This window comes from Nothobranchius furzeri, chromosome 12 (genome assembly GCF_043380555.1).
Source record: "Nothobranchius furzeri strain GRZ-AD chromosome 12, NfurGRZ-RIMD1, whole genome shotgun sequence".
Classification (NCBI taxonomy): domain Eukaryota; kingdom Metazoa; phylum Chordata; class Actinopteri; order Cyprinodontiformes; family Nothobranchiidae; genus Nothobranchius; species Nothobranchius furzeri.
The window spans coordinates 47,233,276-47,259,726 of NC_091752.1; the positions used below are offsets into that span (position 1 = coordinate 47,233,276).

Consider the following 26,451-nt stretch of genomic DNA (forward strand, 5'->3'; position numbering starts at 1 on the left):
CCATCAAACCCCTAACCTCTAAATTAGCCCCGCCCCTTCTCTGTGATTATGATCCTGGGACTTTCACTACTCTAGCTCTTAGATCAAATGGACTACAAAAGAAATTAGAACCTTGGAATTGGACCAGAACTCTGAGACAAAGTATTTTCTCACCCCTTCAGCAACAGACTCAAAACATCCTCTTCCTCCTTGGCTGCTCGCTGTCTTCGTTTATCTCCATGCATCCGGACACTAGCCCAACTCGCCACTCCTTCCTCCTCATCATTAAACTCCTCTCCATTCTCCTCCTTTCCTGCACTTGTCCGAAGTTTGGGAACAGAGTCTTCAGGGCTGATGCTGTTTTCTAAAACGCTGCGATTGCTTCCAAAGGCCGAGTCCACCTCCTCTGCCGACTCAGACTCCGCTCGCATTACCTAAAACGCATCATCATCATCATTATCGTCATCATCATCATCACCACCACCACAATTAATCAATCAAATTTGATTTGTAGAGCCTTCCACTGCCTTTACAGAAGCCCAAGGCGCTGAACATGACATAAAAACAGTAAGAGACAAAAAAGACAGATTAAAAACCGCACAAAAAATGACTAAAATCATAAGTCAGATATGATAAAAGACAAAAAAATCTAAATTCCATATTATTTAAAAGTCAAATGATACAAACGAGTCTCTTGAAGACCAGCAGTGATGGGGACTGTTTGACAGCAAGTGGAAGCTCATTCCATAGTGTTGGAGCAAGGACCGAAAAGGCCCAATCATCTCTTGTTTTGAACCTTGTTCGTGGGACAATGAGCAAATCCTGATCAGCTGAGCAAAGGGAGCATGGAGGGGCATGCATCTGTAACAACTGTAGCGTCCAGCATGGGTCAGTTTGGGTACAGTCTGACCTTTCACCATCTATTCAACATCTGGTCAGAAAGGAGACACAACATTGCATGTGTGTTCCCTTTAAATGAGCCTTCACACCAGCTGGGATTCAGACTCTGCAAGTCTGAATCATAAACAATAACTTTCTTTCCCAAGGTCTCATCTGTCTGCCTCCAGAAGAAATCATCGACAATAAAATCACAGGAGGCAGAAAAATTATTGGAGGGATCTTTCTAAAAACTTCCAGAAAACCAGCAGCCACTTTAGGGGTTAGATGGCATTTCATTACAGTTCTGACAGAGGTCTCCCGCTGAATAAAACTGGTGATGTTAAAAAACACACAATAATGGTCAGACACAGCCAGGTCCACAACAGAAGACAAACTGGTGGACAGGCCGTACGTGATGACCAAGTCCAGGGTGAGTTCTCTGTTGTGAGTCGGTTGCGTGATGTTGAGTAAAATCCATAAAATTCAAGATATTTTAAAAATCTGAGGCTAGAGGATCTAAAAGGTTATCTATGTGTGGATTAAAATCACCCGCTAAAATAATCCTATCAAAGGAGTTGAGTAGAATAGATAAAAACTCTGAAAAATCTTGAATAAAAAGTCCAGTCTGCTTCAGAGGCCTATAAACTGTGACGCATAAAATCTGAGGCATACTAAAAACAGCTGCAGTACACTCAAAAGCGGTAAAATTGTCAAATAAAGCAAATTTAGCAGTAAAGTAATGAAGAAGATATAACAGCTGTTCCGCCTCTCTTTTTTCCATTCCTGCTTGAATAAATAAAACTGAAGTTTGGTGGGGAGGCCTCTGTAAGAACAACAGGAGCATCTGAACTCAACCGTGTTTCAGTTCAAACGAAACATTGAAGATTATTGTCTAAAATCTGATCATTTATAATAAAAGTTTTGTTCAGCAGAGAGTGAATTTAAAAGAGCCATATTAATAGTGGCTATAGATGGAGTAACTGTGACTTACTGAACGTGGGACTCTTGATAACTGTGTGAGATGATTAAGGTTGGGTCGGTTAGATTTCGGTTTGTGTGATCGCTCTCTGCTGATAACAGTGGGTTAGGGTTAGGGTGTGTGAGTAGTTTGGCAAGGTCCAAGTCCAGTATGTGAGTTACTGTTAAAACCAGGACTGGGTTCATAGGTGCCTAGACCGGGGAGGATCAAGACGCGAGGGCAGGAGGTTGGGGTGGGGGTGAGGCTGGAGCTGGTGTGGTGGACAGAGGTGGATGTGGCTCATTCAAAGGTTCCTTTATTGTTTAAATGAAGCCCGTCTGGCCCGAACAGATGCCTTCAGCCCCAAAAAATGTAAAAATCAGCCATAAAACCAAGATGGTGCTGCACAGTGACAGAGGAGAGCCAGGTGTTCAGAGATAAAAGCCTGATAAAACATCAGATTCCTCTGTCGACGGCGGGAATGGGGCCAGAGACAAAAATACACAAGTGTGTGTTTTTTAAAAGACTTACAAGGTGAATAAAACCACGCTTGAGAAGTTGGGACTGCTGCTTGTGAATGTCATTGGTACCGGCATGGATTATGGTTTTACTTCACTGTAGGGTGATGCTGAAAGGTCAGAGATTTGCTCTGCGATGTCCATAAATGTTGTTCCAGAAAAACAGTGAGTGAGGGCTCCTCTCATCCTGACGTGTCTGATGGAGTCTCCAATGGTGGTGTGTGGCGGGTCGGCTGGTTTTGGGTTTTCCAGGACCTGCTGGATGTCGGGCAGTGTTTCCCCGGGACAGCAGCTGTGGGTCATCTGTGCCATGGGCTCCTTTCGTGGGTTTGGTGTGAAGTTCACCACTCCTCGGCAAGATCGAGCTGCTGCCCAGAGTTTGGTGGGACATGGAAGGCCGTTGCCATTCGACTGCTGCTCCTGCGGCGGCTGGGTGGAATGAGAGAACGGTCCCACGATGCGGGGCCCAGACACCATCAGCGAAGGGAAATCCTGCTCTAGGGGCTCGAAACGGTTAGCCAGCGGTAGGCAAAGTGGAGGAGATTGATGGCCAAAGCTCCGAGCCTCCCCGCGTGGCTGGGGCCAACTGTTGACCAGGCACCCTGGAGCGCTGGAGTGGAGCAGAGGGGGACTTATGGCTTAGCTCCCAACTGGAACCAGCACCCCTCCTCCGCAGATGATGTTACACAGACCTCCAGTGCCCCAAGGCCGCTTGAAGACCCAGCGGTGGATCCACCGTCCATAGCTCTGGCGGGCTGACAGGGGATGGTCTCAGCCAGTTGTGTGCTGCCGGCAGCGGTGAAGGTGCGGCCAAAGATGTTGTCCATGTCCGGCTCATGGTCCTGCATATGATGTAGTATGGAGATCCTCTGCTCGAGCTCTACAACCTTCTGAGAGACTTTTTGACAACTGTCACATCCAGGGCTGCAGGTGAGTGGAGGCATGAGGAAGTAAAAAGCAGTCCGAACTAAAGACGGAAGTTATTAAAATTTTACCGGGGTAAAATCGGTTAAAACTAGAGTCCTTTTAAAAGGCAATTAAAAAGAAAAAAGAAATAAAAAGGCAAAAAACCTTTAAAAACTGTTTAAAAACTGTGTTCACTTGGACATCGATCCGACAGGTCTCACAGACGCAGCAACCCAGGTGCAGCCACTCAGTTCACTTTGGTCGATGGTGTTGTGTAGAAAGTGCTATAGAAATAAAACTGGATTGATTGGACTCTGCCATTAATGGGAAATGAGCTAGTCCAGGTTGTTGTAGTTTTATAATAAAAACAGATTAAAGATTCTCTGGGAGGGAAACATTGGTTGGAATTACTAAAAGTACCAGTGATATTTTTGGATTTATGTGTTTTTACCTAATTTTACACCAATATCAACATCCCACTGAAAACCGTTGCCATACTCGGTTTGCAAAAAAAATTTTCTCCCTAATTTTAAAACCAAATAGAAACAAAAGAAAGTTTTTTTTTCAAAAATGTCAACAAATCATAGTAGATATGTAGGGAAGATGCAGAAGGTGATCACTGACTATATCCTTAGATCTAATGTTGGAGCTCTGACATTTTTCTCAGAATTCTAAAAAGAAAAAAAAATATCAATGATTCTATAAAATTTGAACTTTTCTTTAATGTGAAGGGTTTGATTTTCATGTATCTGAAACAACCACTTCAGCACCGTGTCTGTTAAAATCTTCTTTGGGCTTTAGCATGAAGAACCTGTCTAATTACTGGATCAACGTGGTATCTTACCGTGAGACTGGGAACAATGACTGAGAAAGATCACACACACTGTCAGAGACACCCTGAAAGCTTAAATTCACAAGCCTTTTTCTCCACCATGCTCATCGGTCTTACCGCCACAAGCTCTCCAGACCTGGATAAAGCCCCGCCTCCTTGATGGATTGGCAGCCACGGCTTTCTCCTCACAAACTGTTTATGTGAAATTTAAACATGAAACAGAAAACTGTACAGCGCCAGCATATCAGCCACTCAAGGAAGGTGGCAGTCAGAGGCTCATAGCCTGACTCTGAGAAAGGTGAATTGGATCAAACCACTTTTGAGGTGTGTGTGTGTGGGGGGGGGGGGGGATGCTGCATTTTGTTGTTGAAACGTAACGCTTCAACCAAGCACTGTTTGCTTTTTATATTTTACAATTGTCTATAAAAACATATTAAAAATAAACGGTATTAATTGTTACATTTTAGGGGTGCCTGGAGTTTATTTAGGGGTGCTTCGGCACCCCCAGAATGGGCTAAAATCGCTCAATGATTGTCCTGTTTTTATGAAGCAAAGAGCAAGTAGTCACATGAGAGCAGAGAGAGATGACAACAAAAACGGGGTTGGTCTATTTCGGCTGTGTTGTTACGGTAATTTAGGTCTTTCGGCCGAAAACTGAAAATGCACTTTTGATTCATTTTTGGCCAAAGATTTTCGGTGTATCCTTAGTCACCACCACATTCATCATAGCCATCATTACCATCACTATCATCCTTATCCCCATTACCAGCTCTGTGGCCTAGTGGGAGAGTGTCCACCCTGGGGGTTCGGGGTTCAAATTCCGGTCGGGTCATACCAAAGTTTTTAACAATGGGACCCAATGCCTCCCCTGCTTGGCACTCAGCTTTAAGGGTTTTGGATTGGGGGGTTAAACCACCAAATGGTTCCAAGGTGCAGCCACAGCTGCAGCTCCCCGCTCCCTAAGGGGATGGGTCAGATGTGGAGATGTATTTCACCAGTGTGTGATGATGACTATCAGACTTTAACTTTATTACACAAACATCACCATTATCACCATCACTACAACTATCATCAATCCCATGATTATAGTGTTAAAACATGAGGTCAGAAGATTAAAGAGAAACTGCTAACCTCGTCCAGGTCGGTCTCACGGTAGCAGCGCAGTGGCACGGCATCCAGGTCCGTTTCAGAATACTTGATGGATCGACGGATAATGCCAGTTTCGGGGGCAGGGCCTCGGGTAAATGGTGTAACCAGCTCAACCTCAATCTGTCGAACTTCGTGATGTGATGACCTCCTACATTTGCTGTCCCATCCCCTCCTCTGACTGGCTGGCAGCAGGCGGACAGAGGAGGAAAGTGCGGGGCTTGGCAAGCAGCTTGTTGGAGGAGGTGCGGCTGGAGCTTCTGCAGGTAGATGTAAACCATTAGTCAGGACGGACAAAAAGAACTAAACTGACTGCATGTTTATTGAGTGTTAAATATAATGAAATTATAAAAACCAGGGATGAATTGATTCTGATTGTGGAAATAAAACTGAACTAACACAATCAGAAATAAATCGGATGAAGGTAAAATTCATGATTGTGCACGTATCTGCAGCTGCATGCAGCAACTGCTGTAAGCTAGGGCTAAGTTGGACTATTGGTTTCCCAACAAACACTACAAGGACTAGTGAATCTCTTAAATGATCAAAGGTCATTGCAACAACATGCAATCTGCTCTCTACTTGTAAAAACAACTAAATCAATGCTCGGAACATCCATGTTTTCATCCTGCTGATGATAATCAGCCATTTATTATTCAGCAGGTGATGAACTCCATTTTAAAGTTTACATACTGAGCGTTAGAGAAAATATGTGTGACCTGGGAAAAAGATAAAATAAGTAGTAATTTATCAATTGAGATAAATTTCTTCATTACATAAAATGTTTTTTCTTTAAAGGGACTTTACAGAGTTTTGAATTTTTATGCTCGCGATTGCCCCCTCAGGCCAAAAGCGTAACGGCAGCTTCAATGGTAGGCTCGAGCACAAGGCGCGCATGCTGTATGTGCACACTCCTTAACGAAAATAACAGCTGAGACAGTCCCTTGTGTGTGTGTGTGTGGCCTGGGGGACAGAGGACAGGAGAACGCGCAGCTAATTAACTCATTCACTGCCAATGACGACTAAAGTCGTCATTTGCATTTTTTTACTGTTTGAGCATCGGAACGAGCCCCCGCGCTGAGAGAACAAACATCTCAGCCCTGAAGCCGATCTTCATCCGCATACGTCACAGATCACATGATCAGGAAGCAGACCATCCATGTGTTTGGAGATCGTTTTGGGCCGTTCCTGTAAAAAAAGTGAGGAGCGAACCGGAGAAGCGTCTGCCGATCACAATTCGACAACGGATTATGAAAGAACGGATAATGCTCGAAACACACGGCTTCTTCCTGATGTTAGAGGTGAGTCTCCTCTTTGTTTAGGTTGTTTTGGCATCGACATCATGCTAGCGCGCAACGTTCTGTGACTCTTAAAAAAACAGTAAAAACGGTGAAAAACGCTGGCAGCGAAGGCCGTTAGTGATCAGGAAACGGCTGGCAGTGAATGACTTAATTAAATAATTTGGTTCTGTGCTTTCTCTTCAGCACAGCCGACAAAGGTTTAAGATGGGTCAGTCCATCAGCTTCACAGAGCTTCCCTTCCCTTGCTTGAAAAATTGTTCCAAAATGAAAGTTGAACCCACATCTTTGTTATCTGTGAATTCAATGCCGTTCGGCGAGTCTCAAATAAAAATTTGGGCATCTTACTGTAAAAAAATATACCAATAATGTAAAAAATAAATTCTAAATAAATTATGGACACATCCAGAATCGAACCCAGGTCTTCTGCAGGAGAGTAACTTCTTACAAGGTGAGCTAAAGCGCCAGTAACGTATTTCGTGTCTGTAACATTTATATTCTTGATGACACCTGAAACAACGTTCAAAGAGCGGTTCGGAGCGAAAATGGTTATTTTGTTGCTAATTTGCAGGAAATATTTAGAAGAAAGTTGCTTTGGGTCTTCAGAAATGTAGCTAGGTTCATCACTAGGCGTTAGGAACAGCGACAAAGTCGCTGAGTTGAAATTACCTCACTCTCTGCTGCTAAAGCTACTGACAGCAAATGCTACGGGCTATGCCTGAGCGTGAAGCAGCCTGCTCGACCCGAGCAGCTCTCTTTTTCTGTGATTTTACAGAAAAACAGGCAATCACAGTAAAAATGCCAGGGCTCATTCTACAGGACCAGGGCATTGCAGGAGAATGTATGAAGAAGACATTTATTATTTCTATACATGTTTTGGCTGTCAAACTTCCATAATGCCCCTTTAATGATAACAAATAGTTTCACCACTGGCACGTTGATGAACTGAAAGAAAAACATTTTTGATTTAGGATCAGTCAGTCACTAAATCAGAGCAGATACAGTGGGTACGGAAAGATTTTTCACACTCTGTTATACTGCAGCCATTTGCTAAAATCAATTAAAGTTGTTGTTTTCATCATTAATGTGCACACAGCACCCCATATTGTCAGAAAAACTGAATTTTAGAAATTTCTGCAAATTTATTTAAAAAGACAAACTGAAGTATCACATGGTCCTAAGTATTCAGACCATTAGCTGTGACATTCATATTCAACTCCGGTGCTTTCCATTTCTTCTGATTATCCTTGAGATGGTCCTACACCTTCATTGGAGTCCATCTGTGTTTGATTCTTCTTCACGTCAAAATTGACCCTATGATAATGAAACGCCCCGTGTATGTTTCTGACTTTGGTTCCATTCCTTTGATCCTTGGTAACAATCTATTATAGCGCTTTGTCCCTGTTGTCGATCTGGGGTGGGGGAAACTTTGGGTGTGTGTTGAAAACCCCTTGCCCGTTGAGCTCTCTCCTGAACTTTGATCTAAAACTAGTACAAAGTCCTCCAACTCACAAAGCTGGAAAAACACTTGACCTCATTTTCACCAGAAACTGTGCCATTGACACAATCTCTGTCACACACTGCATCTTTCCCATCATTACTTCATCCATTTCAGCACGACTCTACAAGGGAGGTCCACTGCTTCCTCCCCAATGGTCTCATTCAGCCGCAACCTCCGCAATCTGGCACCCAACCACTTCTCCTCTCTTGTTGCCTCCACCCTTCCATCTCCCAGCACATTCTATGCAGTCACTCAGCTCCACACACTGCTCTTGTCTTAACAACTTGTGCCATTTAGCCACTCCAAGTTAACTGCTAGATCCTCTCAGTTGCACCCTTGGCTAAATGATACCCTCCGGTCTCTACGCACCAATCTTAGAGCTGCGGAACGGAAATGGCGGCGGCGCAAAACAAAAGATGCTGGTGATCTATTGAAATTTCAGGAATTACTGTCCTCATTCTCTGCCAGCATCACTGATGCAAAGCAGGCTTTCTACACTGACAAAATTTTCAGCTCTACTGACTCTCAGAAACTATTTTCAACATTCAAAACTCTGCTCGCCCCTCCATCTCCACCTCCTACCAACAATCTATCAGCTGACACCTTTGCCTCATTCTTCACTGACAAAGTGGCAGCTGTAAGCGAACAGTTTACTCAACTGGCCACTCCTGAACATTCATTACCACAAACTCCTTCAAGCCCAACCATCTCAGGCCCTACTGCTTCATTTTCCTCTTTTTCCCCTCTCACTGAGAACTGTGTGTCCAAGCTTCTCACGTGCAGCTGCCCAACTACATGCCCACTGGACCCTATTCCGACTAAGCTGCTCCAAGCTATTGCTCCTACAGTAGCCGCAGCAGTCACACATGTGATCAACGCATCACTGGCATCTGGTACATTTCCCACCTCTCTCAAGCATGCTCAGGTTAAACCGCTGCAAAAAAAAAAAAACATCTCTTCCTCCAAATCATGTGGAGAACTACCGACCTATCTCTCTCCTCCCTTTTCTGTCCAAAATCATTGAAAGGGTGGCTTTCAAGCAGATCAAAGAATACCTCTCACAAAACTGTCTGCTTGACCCTTACCAATCTGGGTTCAAAATGGGCCACTCCACTGAAACTGCTCTGTTAGCAGTGACTGAATCCTTAAAAGAAGCTAGAGTGACAGGAAAATCGTCAGTGCTTATCCTGCTCGACTTATCGGCTGCATTTGACACTGTCAACCATGGCTTCCTTTTGTCCACACTCTCTAGCATGGGCATCACAGAGAAAGCACACGCCTGGTTTGAATCATACCTCACAGGGCAATCATTCAGTGTATCTTGGCTTGGACAATCCTCTACCATGCACCATCTTGCCACAGGAGTCCCCCAGGGCTCTGTACTAGGACCTCTTCTCTTTGCCATATACACCACCTCACTGGGTGAGATCATTCGATCACATGGCTTCTCCTACCACTGCTATGCAGACGACACCCAGCTCTATCTGTCAATTCCACCGGACGACCACACTGTCTCTGCATGAATATCAAACTGTCTCTCTGACTTATCAAAATGGATGAAATCCCACCATCTCCACTCAACCTCTCTAAAACTGAACTACTTGTCCTCCCAGCAAAACCATCCATACAGCACAATATCTCATTCCAAAATGACTTCCTATCTCTGGCTCCTTCAAAGGTAGTTCGAAATCTGGGTGTTGTGATTGATGAACACCTGACCTTTAAAGATCATGTTGCCTCCGTTGCTCGTTCATGCCGCTTTGTGCTGTATAACATACAAAAGATCAGACCATACCTAACACAACATGCCACCCAGCTCCTGGTGCAATCTACTGTCATCTCCCGCCTCGATTACTGCAATGCCCTTCTAACTGGTCTTTCAGCCTGTACTGTGAGACCTCTTCAAATAGTCCAGAACGCAGCGGTGCATCTGGTCTTCAATCAGCCAAAAAGAGCACACGTCACCCCTCTGCTCATTGAGCTCCACTGGCTACCGCTAGCAGCACGTATCAAATTCAAATTGCTAACACTAGCATACAAAGTCCGAGATGGTACGGCTCCCGTCTACCTGAATCCTCTTGCAAAGGCTTACGTCTCGGCCCGGCCGCTCCGGTCATCACAGGATTGTCGGCTAGCAGTGCCTACCCCACGCTCAGGACAATCCAGACTTTTCTCATGCATCGTTCCACAAATGTGGAATGACCTTCCAAGCACTTCTAGAACCGCGGCTTCCTTTTCAATTTTCAAGAAACTCCTGAAGACCCTGCTCTTCAGAGAGCATCTTCTTAACTAGCACCTTGCCTGCACCCGTCCCCCCTCTCTACCGTCCACACCTTGCTCCCTACTTTCCATGACTGATGTCAATGTTGTTGTTGTTATTGTTGTTGTAAGCCTCAAGGGCAATATGCCGATTATCACTTGTAAGTTGCTTTGGACAAAAGCGTCTGCTAAATACATAAACATAAACATATGCAGGTAGCGGCGCTGCGGCTGCTTTATATAGCGACTAGTTGCATTCTCCCTCAAACCAAATCCTCGGATCACGTATTTTAGCTAAAACGCTAACGTTAGCTTGCCTTGCGTTGACTGTAGAGTTGTGGGTGATGGTCCCGCAGATGTGTCATGAGATTTGAAGCGTCGCTGCCTTTCACAGACACTTTTTCTGCACGTGCTGCAAACAGGATAGCAGTCTTCTATCAACTGTCCCTCGGCATTCTTCAAATATCTAAAAAATGCCCATACTTCCGACTTTGTCTTCTTTGAGGGATAAAAATGTCCACCTGAGCACTGCCGTCTCCTCCTTTGGCCATTATTTCAACTTTAACTTCAAGAAAGTTTTGGTTGTAAACAACAAAGCGCGCATGTGCCGCCAGCAACTTCAGCAGATGATACGGTGGCTGGTAAGGGTCACCGCGCCTACACCGCAGCCACGGTAAACCCACCGAGATAATATAGTTTTTTTTAAAAACAAGACAGTTATTATTATTGTCAACTTTTTTACTGGGGTATATCACTACACCGGTTACCGTGACAACCCTATATGAATGCATACAATTTTTATAGCCACTTTTACCATCTGACTTTTTTGTCCTCTAAGGTCACAAGAGTATAGTAAATTAAAGGGACACCTTAGGGTTAAACCCAATTGAGTATCTCAAGGCAGACCTAAAAATCACTGTCCAACAATATTTACCATCCAACCTGACAGAAATAGAGAGGATCCGCAAGGAAGAATGTCAGAGGATCCTCAAATCCATGTGTGAGAAACTTGTTGCATCTACCAAGAAGACTCATGGCTGTATTAGCTCAAAAGTGTGCTTCTACTAAATACTGAGCAAAGGGTCTGAATACTTAGGACCATGTGATATTTCAGTTTTTCTTTTGTAATAAATCTGCTTACATTTCTAAAATTCTGTGATTTTCTGTCAATAAGTGTGTCTGCAATTTAACAAAGAGTGAAAAATGGACTGAGGTCTGGATACTTTTTGTACCTACTATGAGTTGAATATTGGATAGTATCAATCATCAGCTGATTATTTGGTGAATCTCTAAAAAATACTTTACGGAAAATGTTTCAGGTCATGTTTTTCCTCAGCTATCATGAAACCAACACCTTGAGGTTAGTGGGTCTCTCCAGAAACAGGCAGAAAAACACTCAAAAGACAAATAGGAAGTGGTGCTGCACTCTGTAGGAGCCCATCTTATGTCTGCTAAGCTTCAGCTAATTGGCTCACAGAAAGCTGCAGAAGGCTGAAGCTGCTTGTTTACTTCAGTTTAACCAAACTGTCTAAGCTTTAAAGGCTTTGTAAGTTACTACAGCAATAAGGGAACTGCAGTTCTGTTATTGCAGTCATTTGGCTGAAAAAAATCCCAAATTGTGCCAAACTCTTTATCTAAACATGACTGAATCGTGTCTGAACACAGTCATCCGTACCTTTACTACGAGGGACGTCCTCCACCTGGCTGCCAAACAGGAAGTCCCACTTTGCTTGTGCTATCTTCTGTGATCGCGATGATGGAGTCGATGTTGAGCTGCTGTCCAACTAAATAACAAAATAAAATAATTAACCAATGTCACTGTAAAATCCAAAAGTACTCATCACTTGATCTAGACAAGTTACCAGTACTACATTGTACTACAAACTAGATTTTATAAAGTAAGCATTAATTGAATATCAAACAAGTACATTCCACTATTTATTCTGAGTAACTATGGCATGGTGTGAGTTTCTTCTACTAGCACATTCAAGTTAATTGACCTTCACAGTGTATAAGTTATTGTTACACAGGGTTAGTTTTAGTTACCTGCTAAAAGCAAGTACCAAAAACTTTAAAGTGCATGCTGCCCTCACTTACATTATACACATTTAAAAGTGTGAATTTTGGGGTGTTGGTCAAATTTAACATTGAGAATAGTTAACTTAACACTAAAAAAGTTATATAGTTGATATGTAACACTGACATAAGAGTTAAGCCAGAAACACTGTAGGGGTCAGTTTGGAAAAAATAACTCCTGAAAATCCAACTCTTAACTCCCACAGCAGCTATAACACCTGCAGACTCCACCCCTTTATTCTAAAAGTTGGACTGGTAGCAACTGATTGGTTGCAGAGAGCTACAGTGGGCAAGGTGCATTGTGGGTAGTCATGTTTTTAGTTAGTTCTATTTTTGGGGGTTGTTATTCGTGTTTATTTTGGGGGGATTGTGATGTTCTTAGTTATTACTTAGTCCACTGTTGCAAATGTGGCTTTACTTGTTGTGTCATGTTGGTACCATAAGTGAGGAGGCTGGTCACAGGAATAGGGCTGCTGTGCCGCTGTTACAATAAAAACGTGACGCATGGTTCACAGTAAACGCTCACTTTTTGTGTCCCTCTCACTGGCTGTCCACAGTCATGAGAGGTACAAGGCATGCGCTAGCTGGTGTTTTTCAGTGTGGCTGTTACACAGCGTACTCAGCTTAGGCTACTTTTGTCAAGTAAGTGGGACTAAGTTCTAACTTGAAAAAAGCATACAAACCGACTGCACTTAAAATAATAAGTACATGGTACTAGATAATTTTGTTTTGACGCTCCTTATGTATACAAAGTAAAACATACTTAAATGCAATGAACTATTACTAAGACAAACAAGTTCAGTGTACTGACATTTTTGCTTGCAGTTTATTAAAGCTTAAGTATATACAACTAAGAAAAACTAGTTCAGTAAAAAGTCTAATGAGCTTTGAAAGAAAAGCGTCTGGACTTCTTTGAGTTGCTTGAAGACGTTTCACCTCTCATCCGAGAGGCTTCTTCAGTTCTAAGGTCAAATGGTGGAGAGTCCCAGATTTAAACCCAGTGGGAGTTTACCCCCGAAGAGGGAACAGAAGACCCCCTGATGATCTTCTACATAAACACATGAGCCAAGGTGTGAGGGTGGGTGTGGGTCCTATTCAGCCAGAGTTTCGGGTGAGCTCATTGTGAAGCCTGGCCCCACCCTATCATGTGAATTCCTGAGGTCAGGTGGCCCAGGATATGCATGGGCGTTGAGGCATCTGGGAAGGGATCTCAAAGCAGGTCTTCAAGCAACTCAAAGAAGTCCAGACGCTTTTCTTTCAAAGCTCATTAGACTACAATGGCCTGGATGACTGAGAACCTTCACAGACATATTGCCGTACATTTTGGGAGGAACACCCTTCAACTGGTGCGGGAATATGAAAGGGAATCTAGAAAACTAGCGGATTACAGGAACCACGTCCGTTTCAACCTGAGATGCAGACAAAGCAGAGTTGTTCCTAAGAGCCTGCATCTAGGATCCACTGTCAGAGGACACAGAGCAGACTTAATTCTACAAAGAGCACAAAATCAGCTTCTACGTGAAAGGATAAGACAGGTCCATTTCACTATAGATGCCCTCCAAAGCAAGATTAGCGAGACTCTGCAGGAACTGGAAACCCTTCTACCCTCTCCAATCTTAGAAGAGGTTTACAAGTTTGTGGAGAAGGCTCAGTGGGCCCAACACTCCAAAGGAAATGAAAGACAATGCAGGAAATTCCACACCCTGCTTTCAAAAACACTCACTCCTCAGTCTGAATCTACACAACGCAGAGAAGAACTTACACCAGAGGACAGTCGAAGAAAATGGGTGAAGAACTTTTCAGACCGGAATCTCACTGAACCTGAAATGAATGTATTAGCCAAAGGACTCAATTTTGCCATTGTTCCGCAACAGTTGCCCATAGTGGACCTCATCACAGCCACTGAAACTGCCATACGGATCAAAAAATTATCTCAGACAGAAGCAGAACAGATCAGGATGAAAGTCTCAGCCACCCTCTCCAGTGCCAAAGTCCCTCCGCCTAACCTCACGTTACAAGAAAAGAAGGTAGTTGCATCACTGAGCAAAGACCACACCATCACTATCTTGCCAGCTGATAAGGGAAGGTGCACCGTGGTCCTAAACACAACAGATTACCACGCAAAGATCACTACTCTCCTCAGTGACAACAACACCTATGAAGCCTTAAAGCGAGACCCCCACAAGCAGCTACAAAAAGAAAGTTATAGGTTGCCTTCAATGCCTTGAAAGGGACAAAACCATCAACCGCCTGACATATCACCGCCTTTATCCAGGAGATGCCATACACTGCATCTACGGACTTCCCAAGATCCACAAGGAAGGTATCCCTCTCAGACCCATTGTCAGTAGCATAAATTCAGTCACCTACAACATTGCGAAACACCTTGCTACTATCCTTGCACCTCTGGTGGGGAACACCCCACACCACATCAAGAACTCCACCGACTTCACTGACAAGGTCCAGAAACTTACCCTGGATCCAGATGAAACCATGGTGTCCTTTGACGTAGTCTCCCTCTTCACTTGCATACTCACTAGAGGCAGTGGAGACTGTCAGAAAACAACTACAAGAAGACAGCACCTTGGAGGACAGGACCAACTTCACACCCGATCAGATTTGCACACTGTTAGACCTCTGCCTCACCACTACATATTTCAAATACAACGAAGGTTTCTACAGACAAAAACATGGCTGCGCCATGGGCTCCCCCGTGTCACCTATTGTAGCCAACCTTTACATGGAGGAAGTGGAAAGAAAGGCTCTTGGCTCTTCTAAAGGGAGAGCACCCAGCCACTGGTACAATATGTGGATGACACCTGGGTCAAAATCAAAACAAAAGAAGTGGAATCCTTCACTACGCACATCAACGCCGTGGACAAAAACATCAAGTTCACCAGGGAAAACATAAAGGACAACTGCTTGCCTTTCCTGGACTGCGCTGTGCATTTTGAAGAAAATGGCAACCTCAACACTGAAGTGTACCGGAAGCCCACACACATGGACAAGTACCTCCTCTTCGACTCACATCACCCTCTGGAACACAAACTTGAGCCCCCTTCAGACAGGCCATGAAAAACGGAAATGTTCCGGAATCTGTCCGTAAGACCTTTCTGTCTGAATACAAACATCCGGATAACGTGTTCCGGAATTTATCCGGACGAAGCCCCTAGTAACAGGTCCGGACTTGTTACGGATAGGGTGGCTGCTTCAGACTGGTGAGGTTAAGTTCCGGACAAGAGGGAGGGGGAGGAGGAGGGGACCGGGGGACGCTGTGCGCACCTATATAGCTCGCTGCTGTAGCATGCGGCAAACCACGGCAGCTCGCCTCCTACGGTACCGTCTAGACGTGCGACGGAGCGCTTCACACCGCTTGTGATTCCTTTAACCATTGAGCTTCATCATCCAGGTCTCTTATGCGTCTTCGTGTGCGCAGAATTATGCTTAAGCGCCTCGTGATTTTTATCTTGAGAGGCGCTATAGAAATGATATTTTCTTCTTCTTCTTCTTAACATAAGTCCGATCCCCCCCACCCCCCGCCGCCGTCAGACATCTGGAACGTTTCCCTGCTGTGTGAACGCAGCCGAAAGGATAAGTTCCAGTACAAAAGTGGTGTGTCTGAAAACACAGTTCCGGTTAAAAACCGGATTGAATTGTCCGCAAATGTTCCAGAATGTCTGTCTGAAAAGGGCTTTGGAGTAATCAAGACCTTACACCACCGGGCAGAACATGTTCCCTCTAAGCCGGAAGGGAAAAAGAAGGAACACACACACATAAAGGAATCACTTAAAACATGTAGCTATCCTAATTGGGCGTTTATAAAGTCAGCAAAGATGCACAGAAAAGAAGACCAGACACCAGCGAGGGAGGATAAGAAATACCGACGCAACAACCTTGTCATCCCCTATGTAGCCGGTGTATCAGAGAAACTCAGGAGGGTTTTCTCCAAACACAACATACCAGTGTACTTCAGGCCCAGCAACATACTCAGACAGAAACTGGTTCACCCGAAAGACAAAACTCCTAAACACAAACTGAAGTATGTGGTGGATGCTGTACAGTGCAGCGAGGAATGCCCAGACCTCTACATCGGAGAAACCAAACAGCCACTTCACAAGCGCATGGCACAACATGTAAGAGCCACCTCCACGGGACAGGACTCAGCAGTTCATTTGCATCTAAAGGACAAAGGTCACTCTTTCGAGGATGCCAACGTTCACATTTTGGACAGAGAGGACAGATGGTTTGAAAGAGGAGTAAAGGAAGCCATTTGTGTCCACTGTGAGCAACCATCTTTGAACAGAGGCGGTGGTTTACGACACCAACTGTCTGCCATCTATAATCCAGTTTTGAGATCCCTTCCCAGATGCCTCAACGCCCACACATATCCTGGGCCACCTGACCTCAGGAATTCACATGATAGGGTGGGGCCTGGCTTCACAATGAGCTCACCCGAAACTCTGGCTGAATAGGACCCACACCCACTCTCACACCTTGGCTCATGTGTTTATGTAGAAGATCATCAGGGTGTCTTCTGTTCCCTCTTCGGGGGTAAACTCCCACTGGGTTTAAATCTGGGACTCTCCACCATTTGACCTTAGAACTGAAGAAGCCTCTCGGATGAGAGGTGAAACGTCTTCAAGCAACTCAAAGAAGTCCAGACGCTTTTCTTTCAAAGTTCATTAGACTACAATGACCTGGATGACTGAGAACCTTCACAGACATAGTTCAGTAAACAGATTTCCAAATACTAGTTTGACTTAATGTAACTTGTAACATTTAATTTTACTTATAAGTATTAGTAGCTCCAACACATAATTACCTAGTCCCGTGTACTTAGTATTTTAAGTGTAATTGGTTTGCATGTTTTTTTTTCCAATTAAGTAGAACTAATCAGATTTAACAGTGTACTGAGGGGCAAAAACAACCAAAATGTGTTCCTGCCACCTCATTTTCTTCAGGTGGAGAAAAATAAATGGAAACTTCATACGTTTCCTAAATCTGTGGGCCTTTGAGTAAATTCCAAGAGGAAACAAATGGGTTTGCGAGGACATTAGTTGTTTAGGTGTTGGCTGCTATTGGAGACTCCCAGGTTTTGGTGCTACAGAACTTCCTGAAGGTTCTAGATTTTTCTTGGGGATTTAGTTTGTTGTAAGAAGATAACAGAAGAAACTTTAGAATGCTGCCAAGTTCCTTTATGGAATGTTGTGATTGAAATATCTAATTTAAAGAAAATACAATAAAATATGTGCATGATGCTCAACTTTAACATTTTTATTTTTGAAAAAATAAAATAATAATAACAACAGGGTTCTGAACACATCAGCAGTTCAATGTGATTCTCAAAGACATGAAGACATGCAAGTAGAGGTTTTTTTTTAAACTACAGATTAATTCTAATCAATGGTCATGTGGTTTGTGACATATTCATAGGACTATTCATCTCAGCCCACAGTAGCATTCCTGTAAAACCAGCCAACCTGAATCCCAGAACTGCCATCCGCGGTACCATGGCTTGACTGGCTTGAGGTCTCCAAGGACAGACTTTCATTTTTGTCCAGCTGCAAACTGATATCCAGACTGCCTGTTACCCCAGTGAAGCTCTGGGAGGTAGACCCAGAGCTCCCACTAGGATCCTGGACCTTGCTCTTATCTGTGGACTTTTCCAAACCCAGAGTCTGGTACTCTGGCGCTGAATGTTTTTGAACTTCTTTGCTTCGTGCATCCCTTTTGCTTTGAATGTTAACTCTGGCAGATGTCTGACGGCAGGTTCCTTCACACGTTTGGCCTCTGTCCTGGACTGGTCCAACCTCTTTCCACTCCCACTGCTTGGAGGTCCAGCCAACAGGCAGATCTTCAGAATTTTGGCTGGATGAGCATTTTTTGTTAACCTCAGGGCTGGACCTTGGTGATCTGTCAAACAGATGATTGTGTTTCCTGTGCTCCAAGTCAGGTAATTTATGGTCTCCACTGTACTGTAATGGCTGGTAGCTGTGCAGTGTGTTGTTAGAAGGTGAAGAGTTTCTTTTGTTTTGGGGGTCTAGGACAGGGAAAGGAGAGGCAGGCACATGCCTAGCTGATACAGCAGGAGATGCTGGCGCAGAGGGGCTTTTCTGATACATTAGAGGAGAAATGCGTCCAGGTCTGGTCTGAGTTATTGGTTTATCAATTGTCCTGTGGTTCTGGTTTTCTACCTGCAAGGGATCAGTGGAGCTTTCCCAATGAAGAGATTTCTTTGGAAAAGAGCCCGAGCTCTTTGGACTCTCAGACCTCAGAGATTCTGCATGAGAAGGACTTGGAGACGGAGTATGGCTGCGTGGTAAACAGCTGTACATCTTGTTTGACTCTGCAGATACCTTGCAGTCTAATTCAGACATTACAGATGGGGAGATACTTCTGCTTCTGCTGATAATGCTGTCAGCATCACTAGTTCTGCTACTGCAACGTGATGATGGGTAGTGACTCTGAGTGTTCAGGTACTCATTAGAACTGAAGCCTGAATAGTCTGTGGTGTTAATGCTATTAACACTTACAGGACCAGTCTCAATTTGATACTCAGGCCTTGAAGAGAAAGTTCTTGTTGGAATCTGGTGCTGGATGTCGGTGGGTCTCCCCGCAGGTAATGCAGGGTGGAGCTTGTTTGACAAGCTGGAGCTGTCTTCAGCCACCCAGTGCCTCTGTTGGTTTTGAGTTGGGCTATGGGGGAGGGGCGCTGATGTTGAAAAAAATGAGTGGGGTGAGTCTCCAACTTGGGCACATAGGTGATCAGAAGCAGGACTTCTGGGTAATCCATTAATTGAACTATTCCATACATTTCTGTTCACTTGTAAGAGTTCAGTCTTAGATGGCAGAGTGTGAGTGCTGCAAGGTGGGACGGGTGATCCACCCCACGACCGGCAGTGAGAAGATTGAGAGTGGTGAGGTAAAGTTGGACTGCAGCTCTGTGAACTGTGACCTGTAAATCTTCGCCTAAGTTCCGGAGATCCAAACTCCTCCAAGGCTCGGTGGGTGGCATTTCTAGCAACTGCATCCATGGTGGCCCTTGATAAATAAGGTGAGCCTCTAGGGGTATCTGTTCTGGATTGGTGGGGGTGATGATTGAAATTTTCATCAATTGTTGGACCATTATTGTATGACACTGGATCACTCATCCTTTTCTGTAGATGAGCAGGTAGCCCCTCAAATCTGCTAGTGTCATTGTGCTGTCTAGCCATGCTGCTGACACTGCCTTTCTCTATGTACCCAAAGGAAACCACTGATGTCCTCCCCTTCTCGTCAACCATCTCTGGGTCCTCATAAAAGCTGCAGTTGCTGTTGGTTGGAGAGGGGACTGTCAGCCAACGGCAGGATGAGGAAGATTGAGATATAGGAGCCTTTCCATGGTAAACATCCATTTCAGGGGAAGTAGTGCATCTATCTGAGCCTTGATGACTGGAATTGGATGCACTGGGAGCTAAGGCTTCAAGTAATTGACCAAAGCCATCGTACAACACATCTTGCTGCTGGAAATGGGATGGAGACCCTGAAGTTTGAGGGGTTTGATGTTGAAAGCTAACTGATTGCCTTGAGGACAAATTTGAGGGAGGTAAGCTGTGTTTTCTGCTTCCTGAATGACAGGTCATCACCGGGGAAAGATTTGGTCTGTGGTTAGGACAGGAGTGGAATGAGTTTCTCTGAGTGTTTGTGAGGACTTCTGAACACTGTAGCATCAACTGATTAGTCCCATTATCTCCTTGACTCGGCAACTTCCCATCATCCTCAGAAACAGCCCTCACCTCCATGTACAGGTGGAGGACTTTCCCTGGCTGAGACATGGCTGTTCTTTAAAGGACTTTCTTTCTGTTTCAGTAGTTTTCACAGTCCATCTCAACTTCCTGGTTCTCAACCTTACTCATTAAACAATTGTGATGATGATCTGAGGCAAAACAAGAGCAACAGGTCTATCCTCAATCGATTTGTGACTTCTTAAACCTGTGACAAGAAGCAGAAACAAAGACAAAGTCACCACAAAAGTCGACAATATAGTAGAGCTTTTAATTCTACATAAAAATTCATACCACATTCAGCTCAGTCACACGCAAACACACATAGATTGTGTGTGGGGTCAGAAAACCAAAAATATGGGGAAGCAGGGTTTCCCCCAGCGCTTTATAAGCCTGGCGGCTAGAGCCCTCCATCAGCAGATACTGGTGAGAAACAGCAGCGGAACGTGTGCAACTACGCCACCCCCACCCCCGCCCTCACAGAGGAGTGCTGCGGGATGCCCCCCCCACGACCTAAGCCGCCAGACTTAACTCATTTTCTGGGGGAAACCCTGGGGAAGTGTACTTTTTTCCCAGCACTGGCATGCCCTTGTTTTTTTATATGACTCTAAACCACCACCCATTTCATAATTTTTTCTGATGTTAATCTATTTCAGTTTTGACATCATGATGATTTTATGACTGTTTTATTTTGTTTTGATCTTTGAGAAGCACTTTGTGATTCCATGTCTGTGATAAGTGCTACATAAATAAAATGTACTTACAAATTTGATTAATTACACAGCCTTAGTACAGCAGAAGGTGGGGATAATAAGGTTTAATGATCTGAAGCATGATTAAAAGGTTTTCTACCCTACTAACCAAACACCTTCAGGCTGGTGATCGTGTTTGACCTTTTACACTTCACCAATTTCCTCAGAGTCTAACATGTAGGTCAGTGAATGTGCTGAAGCTAACTGGATCAGAAACCAAAGACCTTTTTTGTTTTATTCATGACCGAAGACAATTCACTTCATAATATGAAGCAGTACAAAGAGCTGAACTCTGCTCAGGCTTTCACAACCTGCAGTATCACACGAAGAACCCTATTGTAGTGAAATTCTAAGGACATTGAGTTCTACCTGTCATTGTTTCATTGCTTTAGTCCAAAGCTGGGGTTCAGTCACATTTATTGTGAGTGTATAAATCACCAGACTTAAAACACTTAAAGTGACTACATTAAAAGACAATTCAAGTAAACAAGCATCAATTAACATTCCAGTGAGAATTCTGATCTGGGGTTTGTTGAACAGAGTTACACAGACAAGTACCAGCCACAATGCACAGACAAGTACCTCAACACAAGTACCTCAACGCACAGACAAGTACCACAATACACAGACAAGTACCACAATGCACAGACAAGTACCACAATACACAGACAAGTACCACAATACACAGACAAGTACCAGCCACAATACACAGACAAGTACCACAACACATCCTGTTTATCTTGAAAACGTTTAACCTCTCATCCAAGAGACATTTTCAGCTCTGAACCCTGGGTTGTGAGCAGGAGGCTTAGAAATTGTGGTCAAAAACAAACACACTGATTATGCTGCAAGTCATTTTTTTCTCTTTAAAAAGTAAAAAAAAATGTTGTCTAATTTAATACAGGCCCTTTAAGGTGATGTTATTGTTCTTTTATTCCCGGATCATGTGCCCTGTAGCACTCATTAAAACGTCATAGAAAATGTATGGCCAATCCATGTGATTGGTATCGGTGTTCAGCACTTTTGGAAATCAGTATTGGTGATCGGAAGCAAAAATCTGATTGGAGCATGCCTAGTTAATCCTGTAGAGATGTCCCAATCAGGTTTTTTGCCCTCGAGTCTGAGTCATTTGATTTTGAGAATCTGCCAATACAGCGTCCAGATCCGATACTTTCGATACATAAAAAAAAGAATACAGAAAGTGAAGAAACAGATCCAGAGTGTTCCTCATTCTTTATTTAATTAACTTTATTTTGAAATTTAACAACTCTGTTAACAAACAGATCACTTCTGTGAGATAACGTGAACAATCAAGTAATATATAAATTCTTCACTTTTACACTTTATTGCGAATACAAAAAGTCTCATATAAAACAAATAGCACCTTAACTTAAAATACCAGGCAGGGGTCTATTTTGCCTCAGCCCCCAAAAAGCCTTGATACGGCCCTGGGTGTGGGACTGAGTTTTGAAGGCTATCAGAATTGTATCAAATATATAAACATTACATGCTGGTAAATTATTGCTTTAAAAACGTTAAACATGTAGTGGCATAAATCTACCTACATTTGACTTTTCAATGACTGTTTTGTTTTCGTGGTTTTTATTTTCCTATTTTCCTGTCGTGTCTGTCTCTGAATTTTCTGCATCTCCTCTGTCCTCCAGAAAAGCTGCTGTCTGCCTCCTCCTTGATCACCACATGAGTTACTCTTGAACTAAGCAGATAAACTGGACCTACTGACACAAAAATAGCAGAGTGTGCGCTGTGCTGACTGGCTAGGCCAGTGACTTGGAGTCACTGGACCACTATGGAGAGTGATTTCTGCCATGGATTACCAGCCTAAGGAGAACAACGTCATACATCAACATCTGAGAAGCGCTGGGAATAGCACGTTGCCTCTGTAACGTGTGGAGAAGTGCGTCTTCGGCAAGCTGTAACGAATATTTGCCACTAGGGGTCAACATCGGGCATTTCAGTGGGTTTTTGCAATCTTCTGTTTATTTGTAACAACATAAAATAAACTAAGAAATACCCTCATGGAATTAACCTGTTCTTTACATACATGATATATTTTCACCTGGGTTTTTCCTGGCTCAAACTGAGGCAGAGGTGGTACCATCCTGACCGTGCGCCAGCACATGCATACTCTGTGCATTCAACTGCCTCACTTTTTTAAAGGCAAAATAATTTTTCATTAAGTGTTATAATCTAAGCTTCTGTTGATTAATTGAATATTCCACTGAGGGACTGTCTCAGCTGTTATTTTCCTTAAGGAGTGTGCACGTACAGCATGCGCGCCTCATGCACGAGCCTACTATTGAAGCTGCCGTTACACTTTTGGCCTGAGGGGGCAATCGCGAGCATAAAAATTCAAAACTCTGTAAAGTCCCTTTAAGTATTTGACCTGCATTTCAGTAACATTTTAGGTTTGTATTAATAACACTCATCTTAGTCAAAACAACACATAAATATATCCAGTAAAATATAATGCATTTCATTAACGTGCATTTGTATTGAAAATGGTAATAACATTTAATTTCTGCTGCTAACAATGTAATGGTGGCATGTATATTAAGTACAGGTTGGCAATAATCCAGTTTAAATTATGTTCAAAGATAGAAGCGTTTGTGAATTATATACTACAACAGCTTGCCATACTTCCTGCTCCTGTGTGTGGAGCAGACTTGTAGCAGTAATGTGACTCGTATCTGTAGCAGTTCTGATCCATAGCACTGCAGGATGCAGAATTAACAGGATGGTGGGGACTTTTCATCCGCTTGTAGAGTTTAGTCTCTTACCCCCAAATTCCACTACCTCCGCTCCGGCACGAATGCCGGAGCAAAATCGGTCCCGTTGTAGTCAATCAGAGCAATTCCACTACTGCGGCCGTGCTCCGGCAGTGCGGCGCCCTCTGTTCCGGCGTCCGGCAAAAATAGAATCGATCCTATTTTCGCCGGACGCCGGAGCACCTCCGCAGTAAATGGACAGAAATCACAACGGCCCAACAGGAAAAGGAGCAAGCACAATTTCCGTTTTTCACAATAAATCGATAAACAAAAGGCGTTTTTTGTTTCATATGCACAGGTTTAACAACTTTTAACAACTATCAATGGCGGCTGAACTTTAAATGCACAAAAGTAAGCCATAAATACAGTTTCTACTATCAAAGTAGTCACACTTTGTTGATCCAAACACTGCTGATCTCTCAACACAAATGATGGGCAGATTAAACAGCTCATGCCGATGCTTCTCCCACACAACGGGTGTTTGGATCTAACTTCCACGTTTATTGCTCGGACTGTATCGCAAGATCTCTAAAATCCTGCGCATGCTTGTTTGCCCACCTCAGGTCTCCGCACCGGAGCGGAGCCGTTGTAGAGCGGGTACCAGTAAAAATTGAGTTCGAAAGCGAGCGGCTGCGGAAGGCGGGGGCGGACCGGAGCGGAGGTAGTGGAATTTGGGGGTTAGTTTTACGATCATCATATATTTTTCTGTGCGCCACTTGCTCGTGAGACTGCTACCCGTTAGCTTTAGCATTAGCCAATCTGTGTGTAGCTGCACTTTTGATCCCAAACTTTGGACCGGTTCAGCCTTTGTGCCTTTGCCGTTTCTTTTATTTTCCTCCACTGCTGCCAGATGACCACACTGTGCGCCAGTAAAAAGCGTTTTTCTTACACGTAACTTACTTTGGTTCAATTAAGTTCTGGGGAAAATAGTAATTCAAAGATGTAGCACCGGTGATACGTTTAAAAATAGACAGAGACGCACAGACAGTTTTCATCGTCGCACTGTACAGCCCTGCTCTGATATATATATGGAAGAGCCTGGGGGAAAATCAGGACGTCAATAGCACCAACCATAGCCGTACCAACTAGCGAGAAAAGCAATATTTCATATTCTTTTTCTGAAGTGGTTTTAGCGCTTTTCGGTGCACCGCTGCTGATACAGCACCCCTGTAGTGGTGCAACGCTACAAATGCAGTTAAAATAACATCAATATAGCTGGGGGCAGAGTGAAATTAGGCTGGGACAGCACAAAATTAGCTGGAGGCGGGCGCCACGCAAATTTGAACGCAGGAAAAACCCTGATTTTCACATCAGAAATACTTTTCAGATTGAAGACCATCCAACCACAAAACTGCTGAAAAGGCTGCATCACCATCATTTGTGGAAATTAAGATTCAGCCATGTCTCTTAGAGTTAGTTCTTATACTCTATGGTCCAAAAGTGATAGAAATGATCAGTGGGCTATTCTGTGATGACACATTTTTGTTTTCTCTCTCTTTAAAAGTTTTTAGGTTTCAAAAAGGGGCAACCAGTCACCTGCTTAAAACATTCGAATCGGGTGAACCATTTTTCTGGAGCTGGTGGTGAACAGAGGAGCTTGCTTTGAACATGTGCTCTGGCTGAGCAGTTGGTGTGCTCTTGTAACAGCGTTCACACTCCTGTTATAATATTCAAACATGTTCATAATCATAAGTTAAGCACATATTGTATAGTTTTTATTTCTATCAACAGACTCCAGCAGTGCTAGGAACCTCAAAGGTGTCTGGCATGGCTGTTGACTATGTCTTTCTGTTGGAGATATCTCTGGCAAAGACTTGTACTGGCCGCATGTGCCTCTTTGTCCTTTGACTTTTTGCCACAACAGAACCCACACAGTTTAAGCTCAAGTGAAATATCCAAAGAGGTTCGAATGAAGGCACTGGATGACGAAGAACTTTCAGCTCAAGTGAAATAATTTCATAATAAACTAAATCTATAAGGGAACAGTTTGTTCATTTGTGTTCAGTAGATAAAAATGAATTTAAGATTTAAGGGATAGAAGAAAAAAGTGTCATTGGAATTTATACTTATTTGTAACAAATAAACTAGAGATTGCAAAACCCACTGAAAAAAACGTAACGACCTTTACCATGTACAACGAGACCAAAGCTAAAGTAGAGAACACATTACTGCCTGTGGAATGAGTGGGAATAACTCGTGATGGGTGGACTTGGGGGGCCAAAGTGCACTTTATTAACAATGAGTGGGAATTGAGAGTCAAAACTGGAGTGAATGCTCCTCTTTGAACCACCACCTTATCGTGGTGGAGGAGTTTGAGTGCCCTAAAGATCCTAGGAGCTATGTTGTCTGGGGCACTTTGTGCCCTTGGTAAGGTCACCCATAGCAAATTGGTCCTAGGTGAAGAGTGAGACAAAGTGCAGTTCAGATGACTCTTCATGGAAGTGAGATCAAAGAGCCAGAGTACTTGGCCCGGAGGGTTACCGGGTCTCACCCTGGAGCCAGGCCTGGGGTTGGGGCCCATGAGCGAGTGCCTGGTGGTTGGGCTTTCTTCCATGGGGCCAGGCCCGGTGGCTGGGCTTTCTTCCATGGGGCCCGGCCGGGCCCAGTCCAAAACAGATACATGGGCACATCCACCTTTGGACCCACCACCTGCAGGAGGAACGTGAAGGGTCCGGTGTAATGTAGATCGGGCAGCTGACCAAGGCGTGAGCTTTGGCGGTCCGATCCCCGGACACAAAAACTGGCTATTGGGACATGGAACATTATCTCTCAGGCGGGGAAGGAGCTGGAGCTTGTGG

General features: G+C 43.9%; 1 protein-coding gene across 3 annotated transcripts in view; it reads right to left on the reverse strand.

Annotated features, from left to right (window-relative positions):
- psda (pleckstrin and Sec7 domain containing a) overlaps positions 1 to 26,451 on the reverse strand; it is a 73,776-nt gene that overhangs the window by 36,102 nt on the left and 11,223 nt on the right. For 2 of the 3 annotated variants that reach the window (XM_015945991.3, XM_054750441.2), the window contains exons 2-4: positions 11,952 to 12,060; positions 5,204 to 5,478; positions 154 to 413 (exon numbers count right to left, since the gene is read on the reverse strand). In XM_015945991.3, coding sequence (XP_015801477.3) covers positions 154 to 413; positions 5,204 to 5,478; positions 11,952 to 12,060 — 644 coding nt within the window. Of the gene's footprint in view, positions 1 to 153; positions 414 to 5,203; positions 5,479 to 11,951; positions 12,061 to 17,832; positions 20,298 to 26,451 lie in introns of those variants that run through there. The other variant, XM_070542649.1, reaches the window with a different exon arrangement.